This window comes from Mycteria americana, chromosome 3 (assembly GCF_035582795.1).
Source record: "Mycteria americana isolate JAX WOST 10 ecotype Jacksonville Zoo and Gardens chromosome 3, USCA_MyAme_1.0, whole genome shotgun sequence".
In the NCBI taxonomy this organism is placed as follows: Eukaryota; Metazoa; Chordata; class Aves; order Ciconiiformes; family Ciconiidae; genus Mycteria; species Mycteria americana.
In genome coordinates, this window is record NC_134367.1 from 132,374,675 (window position 1) to 132,397,701 (window position 23,027).

General features: G+C 38.5%; 1 protein-coding gene across 3 annotated transcripts in view; it reads left to right on the forward strand.

The window, feature by feature from the left end:
* RALGAPA2 (Ral GTPase activating protein catalytic subunit alpha 2) overlaps positions 1-23,027 on the forward strand; it is a 134,841-nt gene that overhangs the window by 35,695 nt on the left and 76,119 nt on the right. For all 3 annotated transcript variants that reach the window (XM_075497111.1, XM_075497112.1, XM_075497113.1), the window contains 11 exons: positions 149-297; positions 694-805; positions 1,610-1,847; positions 2,405-2,569; positions 8,473-8,610; positions 9,135-9,232; positions 11,246-11,336; positions 11,501-11,677; positions 13,877-14,070; positions 14,581-14,679; positions 14,945-15,100. In XM_075497111.1, coding sequence (XP_075353226.1) covers positions 149-297; positions 694-805; positions 1,610-1,847; positions 2,405-2,569; positions 8,473-8,610; positions 9,135-9,232; positions 11,246-11,336; positions 11,501-11,677; positions 13,877-14,070; positions 14,581-14,679; positions 14,945-15,100 — 1,617 coding nt within the window. The remainder of the gene's footprint in view (positions 1-148; positions 298-693; positions 806-1,609; positions 1,848-2,404; positions 2,570-8,472; positions 8,611-9,134; positions 9,233-11,245; positions 11,337-11,500; positions 11,678-13,876; positions 14,071-14,580; positions 14,680-14,944; positions 15,101-23,027) is intronic.

Here is a 23,027-nt window from a genome sequence, read left to right on the forward strand (position 1 = left end):
GTAGAAAAATCAAGTGACAGGTATAACATAAAACTTGCTCTAAGGAAAGTGAAAGGTTTGACTGGAGGGGGACAAGTATTGTATTGTAAGTCTTGACTCTCTTTATTCCTGACAGTATGTAAACTGACTGTAAATCCTTGTCTTGAAGGTATTCTTGACAAACTCTGCGAATGTTTTCTTACTGGAACCGTGCATTGAAGTCCCTGCGCTTCTGAAGGAGCAAGTTGATGCTTGCAAAGCAGTCCTGAGTATCTTCAGGCGCATGATAATGGAACTATCAATGAATAAAAAGACATGGTAAGCTTAATATATTCTGCATCATTTAAGAGAAAATCATCAATGTTTAAACTTTATGGGAGAATTATTGGGTAGGGAAAAGACTGGCTTTCTCAGGGGTAGACCTTATTACATAAGTCACACTTGTGACTTGCCTGTGAATTGGTTTGTGAGATTGCAGGTTCTGCTGAGTCTACATCATTGTACATTCCTGACTTCACCTTCTCAAAAATTAGTTTTTACAGTCCACAACCAACTAATGTTATTTTGCAAATGATCTGTGAAGTCTGAAGTGTGATCACACCATCAGTAAGTGAGGCTTACTGGAGAATTAAGAGGGTTTTTTGGTACATGAAAATTAACAAGTACAATTAATAGAACATGTGAACAAAAAGTACAATTTTGTTTTGGAACCAGGGAACAGATGCTACAGATACTCCTTAGAATAACAGAAGCTGTGATGCAGAAGCCGAAAGAAAACCAAATAAAGGATACATTCGCTCAAAGCATGTCGGGATTACTTTTCCGAGTGAGTGTTTGGAGGGGTTTTTTGTTTGTTTGTTTGGGGTTTTTATGTTGGTTTTTCATGATGATTACTCATAGTTTTAATTAAGTACTATTGCACTGTACTATGAAACCTACTTGTAAAACACGAAAAAATTCTCCTTTGCAGTAATAGAAGTAATGATTTTGTAAACTGTTCCTAACAGAGGGAGACAGATTCCAGGTGCAACAAGCAGTTGATTTGATCTGTTCTTCAGGGCTCTCTTACAAACTGTGGTAGAACAGGCAGGCACAAGTCTCTTTGTGGGATATCTTCAATGAGTATCTCTAAAGCGTAAGCTTGATGTAACTCTTCCTAGAAGTTCAGCTGGCAAGTCAAAACTGAGTCACATTGAATGAGATGAAAACATTTATACATTGTATTGTACTTTGCATGCTCAGCTACGGTATCTAGGTCTGAGTGTCACCAGTGTAGTTCAATCACTACAATCATTCTGTAGGTATAGGAGACAGTTCTTCATTCTAGTATTATTATTATTACTATACACAGAGTATTATTGCAGTTTACCAGAGAACATACAGACCACCTGAAACATATGTTTTGGAATTTTTAGATTTCCTTAGTCAGTAACTTTCACAATTATTTACCCACTGATTTCTGGGAATGTTTTTTTGTTGAAAAATATCTATGCGTAATATCTGTGCATCACGAATACTCAGTGCTAATACGCAGGTCAGTATTGACTTCATCAACATGCGGGTTGGTGTTGGTGTCCTGAATTCATCTTGACAGAAATGCATGAACTGTCACTTGTTTCTTTTCTTTCAGACCCTCATTGTGGCTTGGATCAGAGCAAACCTGAGCGTTTACATTTCTCGGGAGCTGTGGGATGAGCTGCTCAGCGTTCTGTCCACCCTGACGGACTGGGAGGAGCTCATAAACGAGTGGGCCAATATCATGGACTCTCTAACAGCAGTGCTAGCAAGAACCGTGTATGGGGTGGAAATGACAAATTTACCCTTGGATAAGCTCAGTGAACAAAAAGAAAAAAAGCAGAGGGGAAAAGGTTAGTCTCTATGCTTCACTGCTTTTTGTATCAAACAAGTTAAATATTTAAGTTTAAACTTAAATATTTTAATTTAATTTAATCTAACATTAAGTACTCCTTAATCTAGTGTAAGAACCTGTTTAATCAAATGTGAAGTGCTTTGGATTTATGTATTCTCATCCTTCATTGTGAGAGGAAAGGTAGTTGGGGTCAATAGAAGATAGCTATTTAGCAGTTTTTAGTACGGGCTTAAAATCAGTCTTTTCTGCGTAGCGGAAATGAAACGTGGTTTCCTGTGCTGTAGTCTGGCATAGTCATCAATGTAAAAATTGTTTTCCATGTATTTTTATTAAACGTTATTAATTACAGTATTTTAGTTACGTTTATGTGCCATCTTGCAATTGGTGCACATAGTTGAAGTAGTGATTGTTTTTTAATAATAGTAAAAATTCATCGATGTTCTTTAAAAGGTTAATATTTTTCATGTCTGAGTGCTTGTAAGTCCATTCATACTTTAGGAAAAATATGTGCCAAAGCATGCAATGCTATAGAATTTTATTTTCTTTATCTCTAAGGTGGCATTTTAGAGCCTCAAAAGACAGCTGTAGTGGGAAGATCCTTTTCATTAAGCTGGAAAAGTCATCCTGAAGTTGTGGAGCCAATGAGATTCAGAAGTGCTACGACCTCTGGAGCCCCAGGAGTTGAGAAAGCAAGAAATATTGTTCGCCAAAGAGCAACAGGTTAGACCACAACTAAATGCTTATGTTCCCAAACACTCAGTAACACTCAAGTTTTAAATCTGCCTTTGTGTTGTGGCTGCTTCCAAAAGTCGTGCAACTTAGTAATTAAATGCCTAAACAGAGATGTTGCATACCTGTGTCTGGATGTCGTGACCACTACCGTTATGAATAAAGACTCAAAGTATTTTGGAAAATTCTAAATATATGCTTAAATACATTACATTTAATTGCAAGTTAGCCATGTGCAAGTTATGTTTTTATGTAAAGAAGTAAAGTACATTCCTATTTTTATCAGTTCATAAGAAAGCATTTATTAACATCAGTCAGATAATATATATTGCTTATGAACTTTCATACAGCTAGCTATTTACTGTGAGCACAAGATAAACCAGATATTTTATAAACAATTTCATCCTTTCTTATTTGCTTTATTTGCTTTGTTTTTATTAGCATGATGAGGTACGTATAGCATCTCCTTTTCCTTTTTTCCCTTCATTTACTTCTGGAAAGAGGAAAACAGGAGAAGGGAGAACAGAACGGGGGTGAGGGTGAGGAATGATGGGGGAATGTCTGAGACCCCAGGCATTGAACAGATACCTAATTTTTCAAGCATTTCAGCAGTCTGAATTTGATCTCTTTTTTTTTTATTGTTATTATTTTTATTTATTTATTTCATGGTAGCATGTTTCTATGTTCCGATTCAATGGGCTATGGATTAAAACTCTCCATAGAAAATCTCCTGCTTTTGAATAGGAGGTATTTTGCTGCACGGCTTCCTTCCTCATTCATAACAGATTAGTTGTGTTTCTCACCAGGAGAATTTGAAGGTGATTTAGTATGTTTTTGTGGCTGCAGGCTTCATAACTAAGCCACAGTCTTCAGCTTAGATAACAAAACATTTTGGCATTGGAGTCAATTCATTCTTTGTGTCTGTTTTATTTTTAAATTCAGCGAGTTCCTATTTGTGCTCCAGCAGAGAAGTCTGTCTGTCTTCTGCTACAGCGTTTCTCCCCTAGACTTCTCACCAGAGCAGTAGAGAACCTGGAAGTATTGATCAGCAAGGACTTTACTTAGTTGTGTACATTCAAATTAAAGAAACTTCCTACCTTTAGTAAGAAAAGCTTATTTGGTAGGGAGCAAGTAGGTTGTCAGGTAGGAGGATGAACTTCATGTCTAAAAAGCCCTTAGTTTCATTTTGTGTCTCATGGTCATATAAAAAGAGAATTATTCTGACTTTCGTGGGATTTGTGCTGATCAATGGCTCCCACATCAGGAGGTGCAAAAAAGTTTTATATTTGCACATGAGGTTATAACAAATAGTCATTTCAAATATATGAAACGTATATCCTTTTACTAAGGTAAGACTATTTAGAAACACACAAAACGCAGCTACTAAGCCTCCAGAGGCGTCAGTCTTTTAGAATGAAATGTAGCAGTCCCTAAGGTGAATACAGAAGCCAGGGCTGTTCATGGGAGGACTTTCTTTAGCAGAGTGGACATTTTGGGAAAAGTGTCTCACACTGGGGGCTTTTTCTGAATCCCTAATATTCTCCCCCCCCAGTTAAAAACAACAAAAAAAACCCCTAAGTCAACATACAAATACCAGAGCACCTCCTGCTTCCAGGTAAGACATTCTTTTGATCTGCTGCTTGTATCTGGAGTTATAAGAGTAAGAGCAGAGTATTTCTGCAGCAGCAGAAAATCTTTTGCCCGCTACCCTACTTGAGTATTTTTGCTTCCTCCTTCTTCCCCTCTGTCTTCTACGTGCCAACGTTGACATTGCTGTGTACAAGAAGAGAAACTGTACAGTGAATAAGATTTTTTTTTTCCTAATAAATTTCTGTTAGAAACTTCTGTAATTCAGCATAACTTCTAATAATACAATTGATGATAAATTGCTGTTTTTCTCTAAAGGAGACTTTAAGCTTATGACAATTGGATATAAATCCATAAAATACCAAGTTTTTAATGATGTTAGGCAGCCTCTAGACTGTTAGCCACCTTGGAAAGTGTTCTTCTGGTGGCCTTTCTTTTTCTAAGAAGCAGTGAACTCATTTAAGTGTTGCTATTTTCAGGAGAAATTCAAGAAGATATGTGTTCAGACTGCACTTATCTTCTACCTTGCCTTGTGGTGACTTAAGAACTCCAAAAACTTTCACGTAACTTGTGTCCCTTTCATCATCCTGTTCAGAAATGTGGAAAGCAGGGCTCAGTACCCCAAAACCAGAGTACACAGGATCATTCAGGGTGTAAGGAACTTCATCAAGTCTAACCTCCTGCTCAAAGCAGGGTCAGCTGTCCGTCAGGCCAGGGTACTCGGGGCTTTATCCAGTCTGGAGCTGGGATCCTGGTTTTAAAAGCAAAACCAGGGGCAGCTGTATCTTTAGATCGGTTTTTTGAGAAGCACGCTATCCCACTTCTCAGATGAAAACGGATTTTCAGCACAGCTGAATGAATGTAAGAGGTAGCTGGTTTTGGGGGGCAGCATTGCTAGTAGAGGGGAATTTGAGTAAGTTTTCCATTCTTTATTTTGGAGCTATATGTACTGCTACAGATACTTCAATGAAAAGAAAAAAGGGTAAGTCGAATTAGCCCCGAGATAGGAATCGTACACTGACAAAATGAAATATTCCACATTGTGGAACTGCTGTGATTCAGAAATCACCGATTATTGCACTTTCAATATGTGAGATACAGTTGCACATTGTTAACTTACAGCTTATAGGAAATACTTCTGGGCTTAATGTTGAAAAACTATTTTCTTTTCAAAAGCTTTGTTTCATTGTATCATGACATTCAAAACCCCAAAATTTCATAATTTTTTCTGACATAATTATTGCTTTATTTTTTCCTGGAAGCTAAGCGAAGCCAGTCTATCAGCAACTGTGTTCATCTTTATGAGGCTTTGCCAGCTACTAAAAGCGTACCTCTTCTGCTTCACACTGTGAGCTCTCTCTTACCTGGTATCTCTTACACTTCTTGCTCTCACAGACTGTCAGGTACTGTACTTTAAAGTCATCTTTTATATAAATGTTCTTTATATTTTTGAACTGCTGTCTGTCTACTCCCTTTCTGTCCAGTTCATTATTCTTTAGTAGTGTGGAATGAAATGTTTTGCACTGGTTCTGTTTCCCCTGCCTTGGATCTGTTCAAAACACGGTGGTAGCCGTTGAGAGATGAGTTAAGTTTCATGGGAGCATGTCTTGTCCTTTTTCAACTTTACGAAGGGTGGCAAAAAGTGGCTATTTCTAATGCTTTTTTGTTATTCTGTCACTGGCTTCATTGCCAAAATAAGTAACCTTTTCAGGGAAAAGGAGAAGAGAGCAATATCTTCTCAAGGAACGACTGTAGAAACTAGTTGAATACTTGAATGTATGAGCTAGTGCAAGCAAAATCCTCAGTCAAAGAAATGCAGCTGGTCGAGCTACCTGGTTTAAAAGAAAAATCTCATTCAATCTGTGCTACACTCAGTTACAAATCAGTGCTTACAAATGTGGATTTTTTTTTTCTTCTAAAGAATTCTTCCTGTAATTACTGATTCCAGAAGGAAATCTAAAAGATTTGTCTGTGCCTCTTAGTTCTCAGATAGTATTTGATTTTTCTCAAAATGTAGTACTGCAAGCAACACAGTTTTTGTTCATTTTAATATTAAAGATAACGATGAATTACAATTAGATTTATATTCCCTAGTACCTAAAGTAAAATTTATTTTAATTTCTTTATTAAGAAATGCTTTTATTCATGTTTACACTTTAATTACTTGATTTATTAAAGGTTTCCAAGCAGTTGTTGAAGTTTTAATATAGTGCAGACCAAATATACTAAGGATTAGGAATGCAAAAACTAAAGGCAGCAATCCAGGTTTGGGTATTTGAGTGGTTATTTGGACCGAAGTGGGCATATTTTTGCTAAAAAGCATAGTAAATTTTTTCCTGCTTTCAATACAGTCTCGTCCTGTGGAACTTACTGTTCTGATAAATAAAGCTCAAACAAACCCTAAGCATACAACTTCTGAACTGAATTCTGTACTGGTACCCAGATGTAGATGTGAAAACCAGATGTAGTGGCCTGAGAATACAAAGCGACTTTGTTGTGGGGCATTCATCCTATCACCTAGCCAAGATGTGTTGGTGGAAGCAGTGAGATTTCTCTGTCGTGTTAGCAGACTTTCTTTTATTTCTGTTTCCAGCTAGTAAGTCTCTGAAAAGATGACTTTCTGTCACCTCCCACATTTCACTTCCTGGGAGGGATTTCTGACTCTTGAGCCCTAACCTGTCATTAGCTGAGGCAGCAAGAAAAGGAAAGTTTTGTATGTGGTGCATTATGGCTCTCTAGGGATTCCTATCCTGTGAAGTATCTGTAGTGTTTTTTCATCTCCTGCTGCTTACAGTTCTCTTCAGTCGGAACACTGAAACTGTTCTAGCTAGCGAATATGGGCATTGACTTGAAAGACGAACTTTTATTTTTTTATCATTAGTTTATTATTTTATTTATTGCTTTCTGTAAGACACTTAAAGTCAACAGTGATACTTTGAGATAATTTTCTGAAATACATGCACTGTTTATTAAGTATTTAAGTATTATTTATTTAAACACACTTAGTAGTGCAGATTGAATGAACTGAGCATACTGTCCTCCTCCTGCAGGCTGCTGCTGCAGTCTGTGTATGTTGGTCTGTAATCTCGTATCCTGAGGGGCTGTGCTTCTTGCTCATTTCTGAATAAGCGGAGCCTCAATGTCAGTGCTTGTGGAGCAGACAGAAAGCAAAGCAGAGGAAAGAGGAGAATAGAAAGGTGGTAGAGAGGTCACTTGTATTTAATGTGCATGTTATGTAACAATATGCTGAAAGAAGTCTAGAAGACTTAATAATTCAGCCCATGTTCTTTATTGAAAAAAAGAAATTCGAGGGTTCTCATAAGAGTTGCTACAGCAGCATAATTTTTTAAAACGGGACAATGGTGGCATTGGCTGTGCAGTTGGAACACCTTGAACAGTCTGCTGGTGGTTCTGTTGGGTCAGCTTTGATGGGATGTGTGGGCCACCTCTTTGACTGCTTTCCGGGGAAAGAGTTAGCGGTTAGCTTAAGTATGGTAGGTGGCACTAACCAGTGTCACGACCATAACTAAAAGGACCACTACTGAATGTGAACATACTTGATCCTGAGCGTACTGCCTCCCCCTCCCTCCCCCAGTGCTAAGAGAAATGCATTTCTAAAAGCATTGTGTTGCTAGCTAATCTCAAGAGTTCCTGTGGCCCCTTCCCCAGTATGTCAATTTACTTTCTCACTTGAATTTTCATGCCTCCCTCTCCTCTCTTTTTATTTCTCATTTTCAGTTACAGCAAAAAAGCTGCATGATTCAGTTTGTCCTCACAAACTAAGCCCGAATCACGTGTAGCTCAGCTCTTTTTTTACTCTAAGTTGTTGCCTTTTTTATTCTCCCCTTCCCCTCTTTATGGAGGAAAAGTCAGTAAGCACAGTCATCTTTTCTCCACTCTGCATTTATAGTAGTTTTGCTGCCTCTCCTCTATTCTGTCTGTTTCCAGAACGAACGGGGTCTAGCTTGGGCCTCTAGCACTGAAAAGCATAGCTTTGTTCACCTGACAGCCTCCCACCCTTCCTTGTGCGCTCCGAACCCCCAGAGTAATTTTGTCCTTTTTCTAGACATTTTACCACTTACCCTGCTCCATACATCTCTCTCTGAACTTTACAGTTTTTCTAAGGATATTGTATAAAACTTAAATTGTCACTTCTGTAACTAGGAGTTACATTCTAGCTTTGTAACTTGGGAGTTTTAAATACTTGAATGGGTCTCTTTTTCATATAGCTTTCTTAGGTAAGGAGTTCACATGTGTATATATTTCTGAGGTTGTGTAAATACTTTGTGTTTTAATTAAATCAACAGAGGTTGAAGAATCTCAACAGCTGGAAAATTCAACAGGAACAGAAGCTATGGGCCTATCTGCAGACCAAGAGCAGCAGCTAACTCGAAGTAGCAGCACTTCAGATATTACAGATCAGTTTCCATCTGATTTTTTTCAAGGTAATTTTGATCAAATATAGCAATACTGTACTTCCAAAGAAAAAGTGTTGAGCCTTGTTCAGCCTTGTAAATGCTGCTTTGGTTTCCAGCTCTGTCCTAAAATGGTTTTTATCTTGTTTTCTTCGTGAATATATTGTTGGCATCCTGTTGAAAGAACTGTTTTTAAGAAGTTACAGACCACAAATGCGGGACATGACCTTTTATAAAGCAGGGTGGTTAAAAATGAAACCTTTGAATGTATGAATTTTGTATGTAACTCTTAAAACTTTTTTTTTAATCTGGCTTGCATTTAGATTTTGTGTATTAAAGCTAAGAGTTCTACTTCTGTTCCTATCGTGTAAGTAGGTTATGCTTATGAAGGATTTTTCAAAACATCATGTATTCCATTTTAATGTTGTATGACTTCACTTATCTATAAATATAAGAAGTGTACATGTAAACGTAACTGAAATTTTCATATAATTTGCTATGTACTTTGGTCCCACAAATATCTATATTTCTTGTTTACTTTCTAAAATTTCCAGGTAAAAAGGCTGGGAGTTCTCATAATTTAACTTCTTCAGACTCCAAATCAGTTCAGGAAAATAAGGGATATACAAAGAAGGAACATGAAGCTGAGCAAGTAAGGCAAAATAGAAAGTAATTATTGATAAGATTCTAACAATGTTTTATTTCTAATCAGGTGCCTTTTAGTATTTAGAAACTCTAGCAACTGAAAGTGTGGAAAATCATTAATCACGCTTCTAGTATGGAATCTGGAATTGAGCTGTAGCTGTTCATTATGCTATTTGGTGTGATCATTCTGTGTCTCCTGATCTTGTCAGTTGCTTACACAGTTTTATGTAATTGGCTATATTCTAGTCTTATACAAGACTTTTGTGCCTTTTTTTATATTAAATCTAAACAAGAAGTTCATAATTTCTTGAATATAAATAATTCATGGCTATTATAGAGCTACAGTACACTGGAATAAATGTTTGATGGGGAAGGTGCTTTCGTTCAGCACAATTTGTATCACCAGCTATGTATTGCAGATGTTTGTATAAGTTAACATTAGGACAGGCAAGCTTCATAAATTTTTAATGCAACTTTTGAATAAACAGTAGAAATAATAAGTGACTGAGGCTGATCATCTTTGTGGAAGTATAATGCAATACAGCATGGAAGGCTTCAAGCTGAATCTCATCTTTGGACCTTGGCTGTCCCATACGTCTAGGCTTAAAGTACCATTAACACTTAGCTCTAGAAAGGAGAGACGAGACATCTTCTGCAGAGTGCTTTCATTAATCACTTCAGGAATAACAAAGTGTCTCAAAAAGGAAGGAAAACCTAGTCCGCTTTGCGTGGTGAAGGGGAGGGGAGAGGGAGAGAAGTAAGATCAGTAGTTGGGGGAATTAAAAATTAACCTGCCTCCCCATTCTATTTTAGTGGCATGTGTTATAAAATATTTACAAGCATGCGCTGCCGGGCTGTTACCAGTATTGCACTTTCACCCTTTTTGCAAGTGGAAGCTGGGGTTTGTCTGTATATTCACTGATTATCTTGCTAATGTGCCATGTGAACCAGTTTGACTTCATATCACAACGCACTGACACATTGTCATCGCTGATCACCAAGAGCCAGATTTGCCAGCGAAGAAAGACCACTCTGCAGTCTATCAGGCAGCGCAAGCAAACATGTATTTCTTGGGAATGATTGTCAATTCTTGCCAGTTTAAAAAAAAAAAAAAAAAGCTATTATCTAACAAGGTTAGATAATATAATAATAATTTCTACAAGCCGGTTGTCTCCTTGGTGGCAAAATTTGCTTGCTCAGATATATGCAGAAAGAACTAATGGATTAATGTCTGGCCAGTGGATCAGAAATTGCTTCAAGAAATTTACTGAAAAATAGTAATACTAATAATTGCAAATATCGAAATGGAATTTCAGAAATGTTAACAGAGTTGAGGAATTTTAGAGTAGAGATTCTTTCAGCAGTTAGATCTAGTATGTTCCTAGGGGTAAGGTGTTGGGGCTTTTGCATATGTGCAATGGAAAACATGATACTCTATTTTTCTGGCAGAAATTAAGTTTTGCTATTACAGATGACATGGAGTTGCAAGAAATGTGAATTTGAAGGTTATCTGCCATATATAAAGAAAAACAATTGTGCTTAGGAAAAGAGTAGTATCATCTAGAAGCAGAAAATTGTCTGAAGGGTTTTCAGCAAGTAGGCTATAAATCCATTTGGTGAAGGAGGAGGAGGTAAACAAAAGATCAGGTGACTTTGCATGGGTGGTTTTCCAACAGAATAATGCCTCGACATAACAGATGACTACTAATTTCTTCCTGAAAGATTTTTGGATACTTATAAAAGTATTGAATTATTTCAGATTTGTGGAAAACATAAGTAAGAAGTCCTGCTTGTTGGTACAAAAACTGAGTTTAAGAAAGGGAGGATAACAACTGAAATTGAAAGCGTGATGGTTTCCTTAAGACATTTAAAGATATTTGGGTAGTCTAAATATTCATGAAAATATCTTGATTGAGTTGTAATTAATTTCTAATAACTGTGTGTATATCTCGAATTTGCTAAAATATGATGTATTTCTCAAAACTGTAATAAGCGGAGATTAACATTTTTTTCTCCAAAGGTACTAGTACGAAGAAGCAGTAGTACAGCTGAATTAGACTTGAAAGCAGACTTGCAGCAATCACATGGGAATCACAGAGAGAGAGAAAAAAGTGAGTTCCAAGAAATACAGTATTTTTCTTAACTGTAGCAATTGAAATCAGTGTCATAATTTTGTCTTGTTACAGATATATTAGCTGCTTTTCTCATCACACTTTGCTAATGTAGTCCTTAAAAACAGGGTTTATGATCTGTATTAATCCCCTCCTTGCTTTAGGTGAAAGCGTTAGCAGTGACACATCCATTGGCTATAATAATGAAGTAGAGATTGCACTTATCCCCTGGCAAGCTTCTGAAGACGACCATGAAGTTAATGCACCAGCAGACGTTTGTGTGGATCCTGATGCACCTCGCTGGCTTCAGCTTAGTCCTTCAGATACCGCAAATTTAACAGGTACTGTAGTCCAAAAAATGTATTTACTATTTCCGATTTTTATCTCAAAAAGGAGTTTATACAGTTCAGTTTGCTTATGAAAAGTATGTTTCGTTTGGCATATATCACCGAGTTTCGTTCATAACGTTCATTCAAAAATGACATTTGAATGCCCAGAGTTTAAGGAATTTGGATAATCAGATTGAAGCTGATAGAGATGCCAATAACTTGTGATCCCGAAGATGATCACACAGTTGAAAATAATTGGGTTGCTTACTGTGTCAAATTATTACTAATCAACTGAGATGTGGTAGCTGGTCACTTGTGCTCTCTTAGCTTGCCCCAGTGTTCAAGTAAAATAAATTAATTTAATTTATATTTTAAGTTAATATTTATTTCATAGCAGAATGGTTTAAAGAAGTTCCTTACTATATATTTTGACTGATGGGAAATTGGTTAATTCATGATAACTTCTCTCATCTTAATCCTGTTACCCTCCTTATTTATACTTCAAAGTACACAATGCCTATACTTCAGTAGGATGTGACAAGTGGCATCCTCAGAAGAGTTAATTTGGAAGTAAAAGTCCTTTACCTTTTCATTTTATTTACAGTGTCTTTAGCATATACAACACTCATGATTATTTATTGAAATATTTTGGTTCTTGCAATTTGTAAAGGTACCTCCCCATCTAATATGTGAGTCAGAGATGTTAGTTCAATAACTTAGTACAGTAACAGATGAAACTATCTTAAAGGCTCTTATAGTTTTTGCCTACAGATATATATAGTTTCAAGGATATTTTTTTCATATGCACTTTTTCTTTGAAATATCTCTAATTTAATGAACCAGCACACCTAGTTCAACAGTTCAGACTGCCGTTGTACAAAAGGTAGCATGTAATACAGTACATGGTAAGGATTATTATGTATGATAAATTCATTGCTTTCTTTATGTCTATAATACAAGACATTGCTCCTTTGTGTGTACAAAGAGAATGAATTATATAAAATAACCTGAAAGATAACGTAGACTAAAAAGAAAAATGGGGTAACAAATGTATAATTGCCCAACAGAGCCAGAGTGCCCTTACTGTATTTCTGGTTCTCACCCGAGTTGCAAAATTTTGTTTTGCGGTAGAAACCTCTATGGTGTAAGGCAAAAAAATACTGTGACACCACCACTGAAGAGCATAGATGCAATTTCCCTGATGACAGATCTGTTTAAGCACCTTAGAATGATCTTCATAAATAACATTTGTTTTAACACTTTGGGAATTCATAACACTACAACAAACAAAACAAAAAAGCAAAAGGCAAAAAAAAAATCCCAGAAGCTTTTTAAAAATAAATTCAAGCAAACATAAAAACTTCTAAAATGGCTTTTATTTTGCTAACCTTCTTTGGGTTCTGGGAGGACACAAGTTACATCCCTCTGCCTATGCAGAGGCTTCCTGCAAGTTTCCTTGAAACGCTGGCTGCTGAGCCCTGCAGGGTGCCACGCTGGACCATAGGGCTGATTCTGCCTGCAGACAGGCTGCTACGCAGCTTTCCCTGGTCTGATAGAAGATAACATAACAGCTCTTGTCATTAAAATTTGCGCTTCAATATGGGATTTTTCTTTTACTGTTCAAGCATATTAATTCCGTTATCCTGACAGTCTTCACAAAACCCTGCTTTCCTTCTCAGTTTGCATACTGCTGCCTCAGGAACTGCTTCTGTATAAAATGATAATGCCTGAGCATATTCTTCAGCACTAGTAGTGCATACTTTTTAGTTCCTTTGTTCAGTTCCATTTCCAGGTAATTTTATACTGTGTGATCTTAAAAAAGAAAGGACTCTTAGCAATAGAAATATTACCTGTAAAAGCCAGCTATTGATTGAATAAATCTCTCAGAGTACATGAATGTTCCATTTAACTGCATTTGCCTCCCTGCTAAAAAAAACCGACCCGTGAGTGGAGGTAGTCTGTCTGATGTCAAACTGATCTATAGCTGTGTCATCCCTGTGTGGAAGCCCTTTAGCCTACATTTTCTGCCATTTTTTTTCTTTGAATCATGTGCTAGCTTGAGCAATGAAAAAGAGAGAGATGATTTGGTGGGAGAGAATACTTTTGAGATGGAAGAAGGTTAGAAGGAGTAATGTTCCTATCTTATTGACCCAATTTATACTGTACACTGCATTTCTAGTTCATGGAAATTGAACTTCTTTAAATTTACAGACAGTAGTGAGTTCCTTGCTGATGACTGCAGTATAATTGCTGGCGGAAGCCTTATCGGTTGGCATCCTGATTCTGCTGCTGTGTTATGGAGGAGAATCTTGGGAATTCTTGGAGATGTGAACAATATACAGTCACCTAAAATCCATGCAAAAGTTTTTGGATATCTTTATGAGTTGTGGTATAAACTTGCAAAGGTATTGTCTATGATACTTACATCTAACGATAATAATTTTTCTTTTGTTGTAAAAATTATTAATAAATTTTATTTAGTATTAGCATCTGGAACATAAGCATGAGATTTGGAGGATTCTGTCATAAAGATAGATAAACTTGTTTGATTTCTAGTAGGTGTCCCCAGTAGAGAATGTTCCTGTTCAATGACAAGAGAATTTAGATTAGTTAATTTAAATGGGGTGAGGAAACAGTAGCAAAGAAAATAGAAGTATAGAACAGAATACCACAAACATTGGTATTCAGTGTAAAAGCCCGTGGTATAACCTAAAATGGCAATATTTGCTTAGGCTGTGGGGAAGCGCGCTATAGAACGAGCTTTCCTGGTAGTTTTGGCTTAAGTAGGAACTCTGTATAGCGCAGGGTGTAGTGCATTTAAAGTAAACCAAATAAAATGAAAAAGTAATAATATGAAACAAAGCATTAATAAGTAAGCCATCAGTTTTATTAACTCTCTTCTTTAAAAAAATTAGATACGGGACAACCTTGCTATAAGTGTGGACAACCAGTCTACTCCCTCTCCTCCTGTCTTAATTCCTCCTCTCAGAATATTTGCATCATGGTTGTTCAAGGTAAGTTATTTCTAAAATTTTCACACATTGGTATTGTCTTCTATATCAGTACTGAATTTGTGTATGTTTAGTTGCGTTATTTTTAATTTTTACAATCACTCCTGGCTAAGAAGATGAATACCCTCCAAAGGCTATTTGGACTCAAATCTATTTTAATAAATACACTGAACAGATTTGCTTTATGGAAAATCTGAAGATACAGTTCTGCATTAGCTGGGTACTAGAAAAAAAAAAAGCAATAATACAAGGTTTTTGCTCTTTTCAGGCAACCACCCTGCCAAATGAATATAAGGAAGGCAAACTTCAGGCATACAGGCTGATCTGCGCTATGATGACTAGGCGTCAAGATGTTCTGCCAAATTCTGATTTCCTGGTTCATTTTTATTTTGTGATGCACCTTGGCTTAACAAGTGAAGATCAGGTACAAGCTTTACTTGATTAAAAAAATTAATTTATTACTGTGTGCTGATGGACATGTCTATATTTTCATATTTGAAGTTCAGAAGCAGGAAGGAAGCAGTGCTTTGCAACGATTGTTGCCTGAAATTATCCTGTGTAGTCTAGCCTGTACCTCTCTTTAGATGATGCAGTCCTAACTTTCTCATTGCTCTCCCAGTTATAAATTTTTAAACAGCAACTACTTCTTTGTGACTTATTGTCACAACAGTCTCACAGGCATTTGTTGATGTTTCTTTCTCTGTTTCCTGGCATTTCTGAGGAATAATCTGTGATGAGTTTCTGTCCATCTGCATTGCACGGTTAGCGGGTCAAGCTGGTCACGTTAAAAATGTTCAATCACTCAGTTGATATCAAGTCTTGAGCTACACTGTGTGTTTCACCAGTATGTTTAACCTTCGGTTCTGCCAAAGCGGGAGCCTCGTGCGTCCAGCGGCCCTACCGCATTCCTGTACAAACTGTGATGCTGTGAAGTCGGTGCTTCCAGAGCAGCTGCTGGAGTTGGTCTGTTGTTCACGTTACTTACAACTTCAGGGAGCTAGCAGTTACTCCCAGCTCACGTTACGCGTGTTCTTACCTTCAGTCACGAGGTAAAATGCTAGACAAGATCTTGGGCAAGGGAGGGGCCGTGAAGAGGCTTATGTTAATTTATGAGCAGTGTCTGCTCTCAGCACACCCTTTTGAATGCCCTGTGCCATTGCTTGCAAGGACGTCCTCAAAAATTAGAAGGAATGTTGTCCTCTGCGGACTTTTCCCCTTCAAGAGTGGCCCTTCAGGGGATGTTTAAAACTGTCACACCAGCTCTTTTTAACTGGTGCAAAGGGGACTGAAGGCAGAACTGAGACAGAAGGTTACCTTAGCACTGTAGCCAAGAGGTGCTGCCAAAACATTCTCTTTCTGTGGATAAATGTTGTTGCTAGGCCCCCGCCATGTCCTGGGTTGGCCTAATTAATAAAGTATTCAGTGGGAGATGAGGAAAAGATTTACTCTGTTGAGCTGTAAGCAGATTACTGGGCCACGGAAACGGCTGAGTACTTATAAAAACTATAAGAAATACTCTTCGGACAAAATAGAGACCATCTAAAGACTTGTCGGTGTGGTTACAGCCGGAGGAGCGCGCTCCCTTCCTTTGGAGAACCCGTCCCCTCACGCCGCGGCGGGCGCTGCCAGCAGAGGGCGCACGGAGCCCCCAGCCTGCGGGCGCGCCTGCGCCGGCCTGGGCCCGCGCTTCGGTGGGCCGGCGGCGTGGGCCGGCGGGAGGGGCTGCGCGGGTGTGCCCGGCCGGGTGTGCCCGCCCTGAGGCGAGGGAGAAGCGGGGCGCGGGGAGCCCCCCTTTTGCCGCTCTCAGTACGTTCCCGAGAGTAACGCGGAGCTCGTTACTCCCTCGTTTCGCTAGTGCCATTCAGATTTCAGGCAGCTTAACGCTGCTTGGTGTACAGAGTAAGTTCATGTCCCTCCAAAAAAAAGACCGTGTGGTAACACCCGCTATGATCAGACCCCCTGGATTTTAAAAACCACACAGCGTTAAATTCTCTCCCACAAGACGCAAAACTCAAGAAACTTTAAAGCCTGATGTAGACAGATTAAAAAAAAAAATCACTTTTATATTCGAAAAAACAAACACCCTTAAATCAATATAGCAGCCACTGCCAACACAGGGCCATCAGGATGGAAAATATCAGTAATTTTAGGACTTAAGTTGTTTTCATCTACACATTTCCATGAAATGGCCAGATTTTCAGAGGTGTTCAGCTGTCGGCAGTTCCTTTTTTCTAAGCTAAAGGGTGCTTTATTTTTTGAAATCTGACCGCTTCCTGGAGAACCAATTCCTACATAGAAACTGGGAGATTTTTAAAATGTGGGGTTGGTTGTTGTTGAATTGTTTCTCACCCTGTTTGTTGCGTTTTGGTGTTAATAACAGGTCCACAGATTTTAAGCCTCTTGCTTTGTTGCACACGGGATTTCACTCCTTGTGCAGAGTTAGAATCCAGAAGTTAAAGAAGATGAAGTGAAGGCTGTGTAGTGAAGGCAGACCTCCCATTGCACATTGCTCCAGGGCTTCCCAGATATTTTGCACGCTGATGCTGCTCTTTTGTTCTTCCTTGCCTTGCCTGGTTTTGCTCTTTTTGCCTCTTGGTGGCACACTTGACCGCAAGTTTTCTCTTGTGTTACTGTCCTGCCAGTTTTACTTTCCTTAGCTATGAAACTGGTTGAGGTGTTAACTCATGGTGCTTTGGAGCTCGGGTTCTCCTGCAACATGTTGGTGTGAAGCACGATCCTTATACCTATTTCTGTATTTCCAGTATGACTAGCATCAAGGTGCCTGATGGGTGTTGAGACTAGTCCGACAGTCCGCATGCTGAGGGTGACTACAAGTGCAGGAATGTGTTGTATGAGGCTGAAGTACCTCCTCTGATACATGCAAACGGTAGCAAAGCGTGAAGTGTGCATTGCGAAGCACTTTGCCGTCGCAGGATCTCACAGCTTCCTGTAAGGAACAGGATGATGCAAAATGAACAGGACACAGTACCAGTACTGATTTTGTGATTTTTTTTTTTTTTTTTTTTTTTTTGGTACTTCTCAGTGATTTTTGGTATATCCTGTTAACTGATAAACTTCTTACAAAAGAGGGTGTGATATCATGGGGCACAAGGATCACTGGAACATGGATCCTAGTTCTTCGTAACACTGCAGAATCCCCCCTGCCAAAGCGTGGCTTCTAGGATTCAAGTTATTGCATACCCAAATAAACTTTGGTGCAGATTTTTTTAGTACAGGTTGTTTTTATTTGCTAAGCACAAGCATAAATTTCTCACTCTTAAGGAACGTTAACAGGAGAAAGGAGAGGGATGGTTTCTCATGGGGGAATTTTCCTTCTGTATGTATGACTAGTGCAACTTTTAAAATTTATGGGGGAAAGCAACAGAAAGGTACACCAACGCCAGGAAATCACATTGGCTACTTTAGAAGAGCTTTTTAAGTGGCTACATAATTTTAAAAAATTACAGTCAGAAACCTCTTTGACGTGAAAGTGATTATCAGTATTTTAGTCAGCATCAGAGATGTTTCTTTTCGAAATATATTCTCTTTCCACTCCTCCCTTAAGGATATGAGTATACAAAATTTCTGCTGTATTGTGTAGATTTTGCTGTTGATTAGAAAAACAAAATAATACATTTTTGAATATGGTTAGAAATTAATACAATATTATTCCCAGCAAGCGCAACCTAACTTTGCGGACTTGTCTCATGGGGTATATATAAGACCAATGTAGGGTTATATTTTATAGAAAGCTCCCATGGCATTCTGAGTTCAAGACGTAGCAATTAGCTTAGCAGATGAGAAAGGAGATAGCGAGGTAATGAGCTGCATCTAATTTGTCCATGTGGAAGTGTCTTAACAACAAACATCTCAGAAGAAGTGAACAATTCTCTGCAATGATTGCATCACCTTTTCAGGTGGGACAAGTCATCTCATAAACGGCAGTATGGACAAAGTCGCAGTCTGGCCTTGTAATTACTTCCAGCTTGCGAAGGGGCCTGAGGTCAGGGGGCAGGTGACTGTCTGTGGGATGATGATTCTCCTCCTGTATCGCTCAAGTCAATGGGCATTTTTCTGATGCTGTAGTGAGCCCAGATTTTTTCCTACATTTTTTTATGAATGATATTCACTGAGGCTCAACACCTCCCCTCCCTGACCTCCAGTGTAAAGAAAAGTGAATTCAGATGTTCACTACCACACCGTGGGTTAGTGAAGGTAGTTTACCTATGGTTGCTCCAATTCCTCATCTAGATTATGGAAAAATCATGAAACGTTCTTGGGGTGTGATTTTTAGGAGATGCCACGGGATGGCCTGTTGCAGTTTGGGTAGGCATAGCTGCCGTATGCTGCTACGTGAGACTGATGGTTGAAAAACCCCCATTCCAGTGACTGCAACTATACGTGTCTTTTGATTTGGTCAATAAATATAGGGTTTTAAATTAAACCAAAGTCTAATACTGCAATGCACAAATTTTACAAATACCTGACCCGGGAAAGGAAATGTATTTTATTATTGCTACTGGTTGCTCACTGTAGCAGTAATTTTTGGTTCATGAACTTGAAAAGGTACATAAGCATCTCCTTGCTTCATAGCTTCCTTGTTTTTGCCGAAGAACAAAAGTACCAAAAGAATACTAACACTATTCAGCCCCCTTCTCAAAAAAGCAACTATTGAGATAATTCTGGTTCCTCAATTCTGGTACGTTTGGTACTTAAATAATCCTTCGAGATTACTGGTGTTTTTCTCCTAAAACTTCTGTGGACTTTTGTGACACTGTTCTGTCTAATTTGCACTCTTAGTTTGAGAAAAGAATGCAATGCAAGTTCAGTGCTTACCTTGTAGTTACACTGTAAAAGAAGAGGCAGGATTTCAATATTTCTCCAGTTTCAAACCACCAGCTGTTTAGTGTCATTTTCTTAGAAAGTCTCACCCTACTACCAGGGCTTTAGCATCAGTTAACGTGCTTGGTGTAACGTGTTGACAATGTGTGCCACCGAGGTTTTGCCCAGTAGTCAGAGGTTATCTGAAAAGTGCGCTAGCAGGTTAGTTATATTCCTGACTTTTGAAGTGAGTTTTAACAAATAAGTTTAATAAATGTACAATTATACTGGCTTGCCAGAGTATCTTTGGAATAGACTGCTTATATATATAAGAAGATATTAAGGAACATAATAAAAAGTATAGACTTCAGAAATTCTCTGTGGAAAGGACAACTAATAGTCAAGGAAGGAGACTGTGCTGATGGCTTTTTTTAGTTTACTGATGTTAAGGGCAGAATGAACTTTAAATATGGAAGGAAAAAAAAAAGAAGCTCAAATCCAAATGAGCTGACAGATGTCCTTGGTGATTAAATTTCAGCACATGCAGACTGGACTGCCTGCAGAACACAGCCCAGCTGTAGACAGAGAAGTTAACAGCTATGTTTTTAGCTCGGTTCCTTTTAGCAGTAAAAGGATGACTTAGATGGAATACTCCATCAATAAAGATGGTGATGTACTAATGTACGTTATTCTTGTCTATCAGCCTCTTACTTTGTTTAAAATATACCATTGCTAATTATGGAAAGGAAGCTACACCAGTTACGTAGTAAGCGTATGTAGAAACACTCACTATAGCTCTTTATGTGAGAGATGGCTAACTTATAATATAAAGCATTTTTTAGTAGAGTTGCTACTGGAGAAGCCATATTAATTACCTACTTGTATTAACATTGATCTGAAGTTTTTTAAAAAAAAAAGTACTTGTGAGCTTTTATATTTTTCTGTTAAGTTCTTATTCAACAGTGAGGAGCGGTGTACAGCTTTTAGACTGCTCAGCCATTAGTGGTGTTCACTGGGACATGTATTAGCTGGGTAGAGCATTGTCTTCTAAAGGTACAATAAACGAGCAGCTTTGCTTTCGTACGCTGTGAAATAAGTACTTCTTGCCTGGATTTCTGCCTGATAAGGTTGCACATGAGGACCCTTAGTTGTACAGCATTTCAGAAACCATAACGCATTTTAGATTCCTTTCTAGACTGCCATTTAGAAGAATATAATAATAATATAGTCTATTAGGACTTAGATTCCCATATTTTAGTTTCTTGTGACTTTCTTCCAATGGCTACCATGATTTTCTCCCTCTTTTAATCTCCCCCGTATCTCACTTTCTGTAGAAAATTTGCCTGTGTGCCCCTATTATGTACTTTATGACTGCTTTGAAAAAGCGTTAGCAAGACAGCACGTTTCCAGTAGAGACAAAAACACAGGAAGGTCTCGCAGGAAATCCTGCATACCCCTCTGCTCACCCATAGTAGCATAAGCTGGACGTGCTGGAGAAAAACAGCTGCTAGGATTGACTGGAAGAAAGGGAGAGCCAGGTAATGCCAATTTGTAGGAGCCGTGCGTTCTTGAACGATTTTGGTACTTTTGTTCTTTTTTTTTTTTTTTTTTTTTTTGGTAACACTTCTGCTCTTTCTAAACTGCTTGCATCCCACCCAGATTCCTACTTCATGGTCAGTGCTCTGTGTCTCTTCCGTATTCCCAGCACTATCTTGCCAGAGTGCCTACTGCTTGTTAAGCTTCTTTGTGAGGATTTTCTGAACTCTGTCCAGAATAGAGATAGAGTTTTTGAAATGGAGGCAACATCTCTCTCCCTTCCATTTTGCTCACACCTTTTCTTCCAGCTCTCGGGTCATTGTTGTAGCTTTGGGATCTCCTGAAGTAAGTTTCTTTGTTAACATGTCCCTGCAATGCAACGCTGTTTCATCATCCGTCATCCTTAGCTCTCTACTTGACTTCCCCCTTTCCCCCTGCTTGTTTCAAATAGGCTGTGTCTTCAGCATCCATCCTTTTCTCTCTGTGTGCAGTTGTGCCTCTCTATTTCAGGCATGTTTTACTTCAACTTCTTGCTTAGCTGTTATCTTTTAAGCAAGATTACATGATAAATTCTGAGAGTGACTATTTTAAGCAAATCGAGGTTTAACGTATTTTGCCACTTTTGGGGATGTTCTCATAAAAATGTGCAAAACAATCCCTTCTCCTCTGCATGTGCTCCTCCATCTTGAAAACTGATACAGCATGCAGGTGAAAGTGAAAAGTGTTGAGAGTGCTGCTAATTGCCGCCTAAGGTGGAGGACCTGCCTTCCTGCTGTGCACCGCAGGGAGCTCCTTCACCTGTCCTCTCAGAGGTGCGCTCGTGTTCCCTTCCCTCGGAGCGGTTAACCTCGTGCTCTACAGGTGCTTCAGCACTGCCACCTTGGTTTCTTACAGTCGAAGGCTTCGAAGCGGTCCTGCCACAGGCATTTGGGAGAAATCCGTATGGTGACACAAAGTCGTCTCAATGTTGCAAGCAGTGCCGTGGACTGGTAACTGTGCTCTTAGTACCCGTACCTCTGTACCTGTAGCAAATGGGTATTCAGATATTTCCCTCTCAGTGTGCATGAACTTAAAATGTTTCTTCCAATTCGAAGTGTGTGCTTAATCCCAGTGGTCTCCTAGGTTGTGAAAATATGAAACATACTCTAAAAGGGGAGAAACCTTAAAAATTTGGTGCACTTCATATGTTTGTCTGATCTCTGTTAATAGGGCATCTGAGCACCTGTCTGTCAGCACAAGGGCTTTGGGGTGGGGTTTTTTGTTATCAATAGGACTTTAAAAGAGAGAGCTTTCTAATGTAGTTTAGAGGGGAAGGAGCAATTACCAGCAGGTGACTTGTGCAGTAATCAGTCATCTTTAGCACTTGTGAATAACCTTACCCGTGTTTTACAAATGCAGTGTTATTCTGGTTTTTATTATCTCTCCCTATTGCATTCCAGTCACAAAATACTTTAGCAAATATAACTTTTTTGGAGGTTAGGTTTAAATGACAGATTGAAATGGATTTTTCTGACAAGCTAATCCTGTGCTTTATGAGGGTGTCAAAATACTTCATAAATTTTTATTGGAACTTAATTTTTGACAAGCTAACTCTTACCTAAAACATAATGGTAGCTAAGAAAACTTGGAATAAGTAAATGGTCCCTTAAAATAAAATTAATAATCTTTCCCATGCTGTAAATTTCAGCCCCTAATGAGGTGTGTCGCAGTGAAGAACAGAGTGAACTTTAAGTGAAAAATCCATGTTGTTCCTGTTGAGGGACAATTGGAAACGTGATGAAGGCAGATGGCAGGCTATTTGGTTACACCTGTAATCTGCAAAAGCTTGAGCAAAAATTAGGTGAAGAATATTTTTGTAATTGACCTTTCAGTGAACTTGCATAAATTTTTTTCACTTACTCAGTGGATGTTTATGACCTTATTATTCAGATTACTAGATTAACCTATACTGAAATATTATGCCATTTATAGGGTTAATGCATTTGAGAAGGACG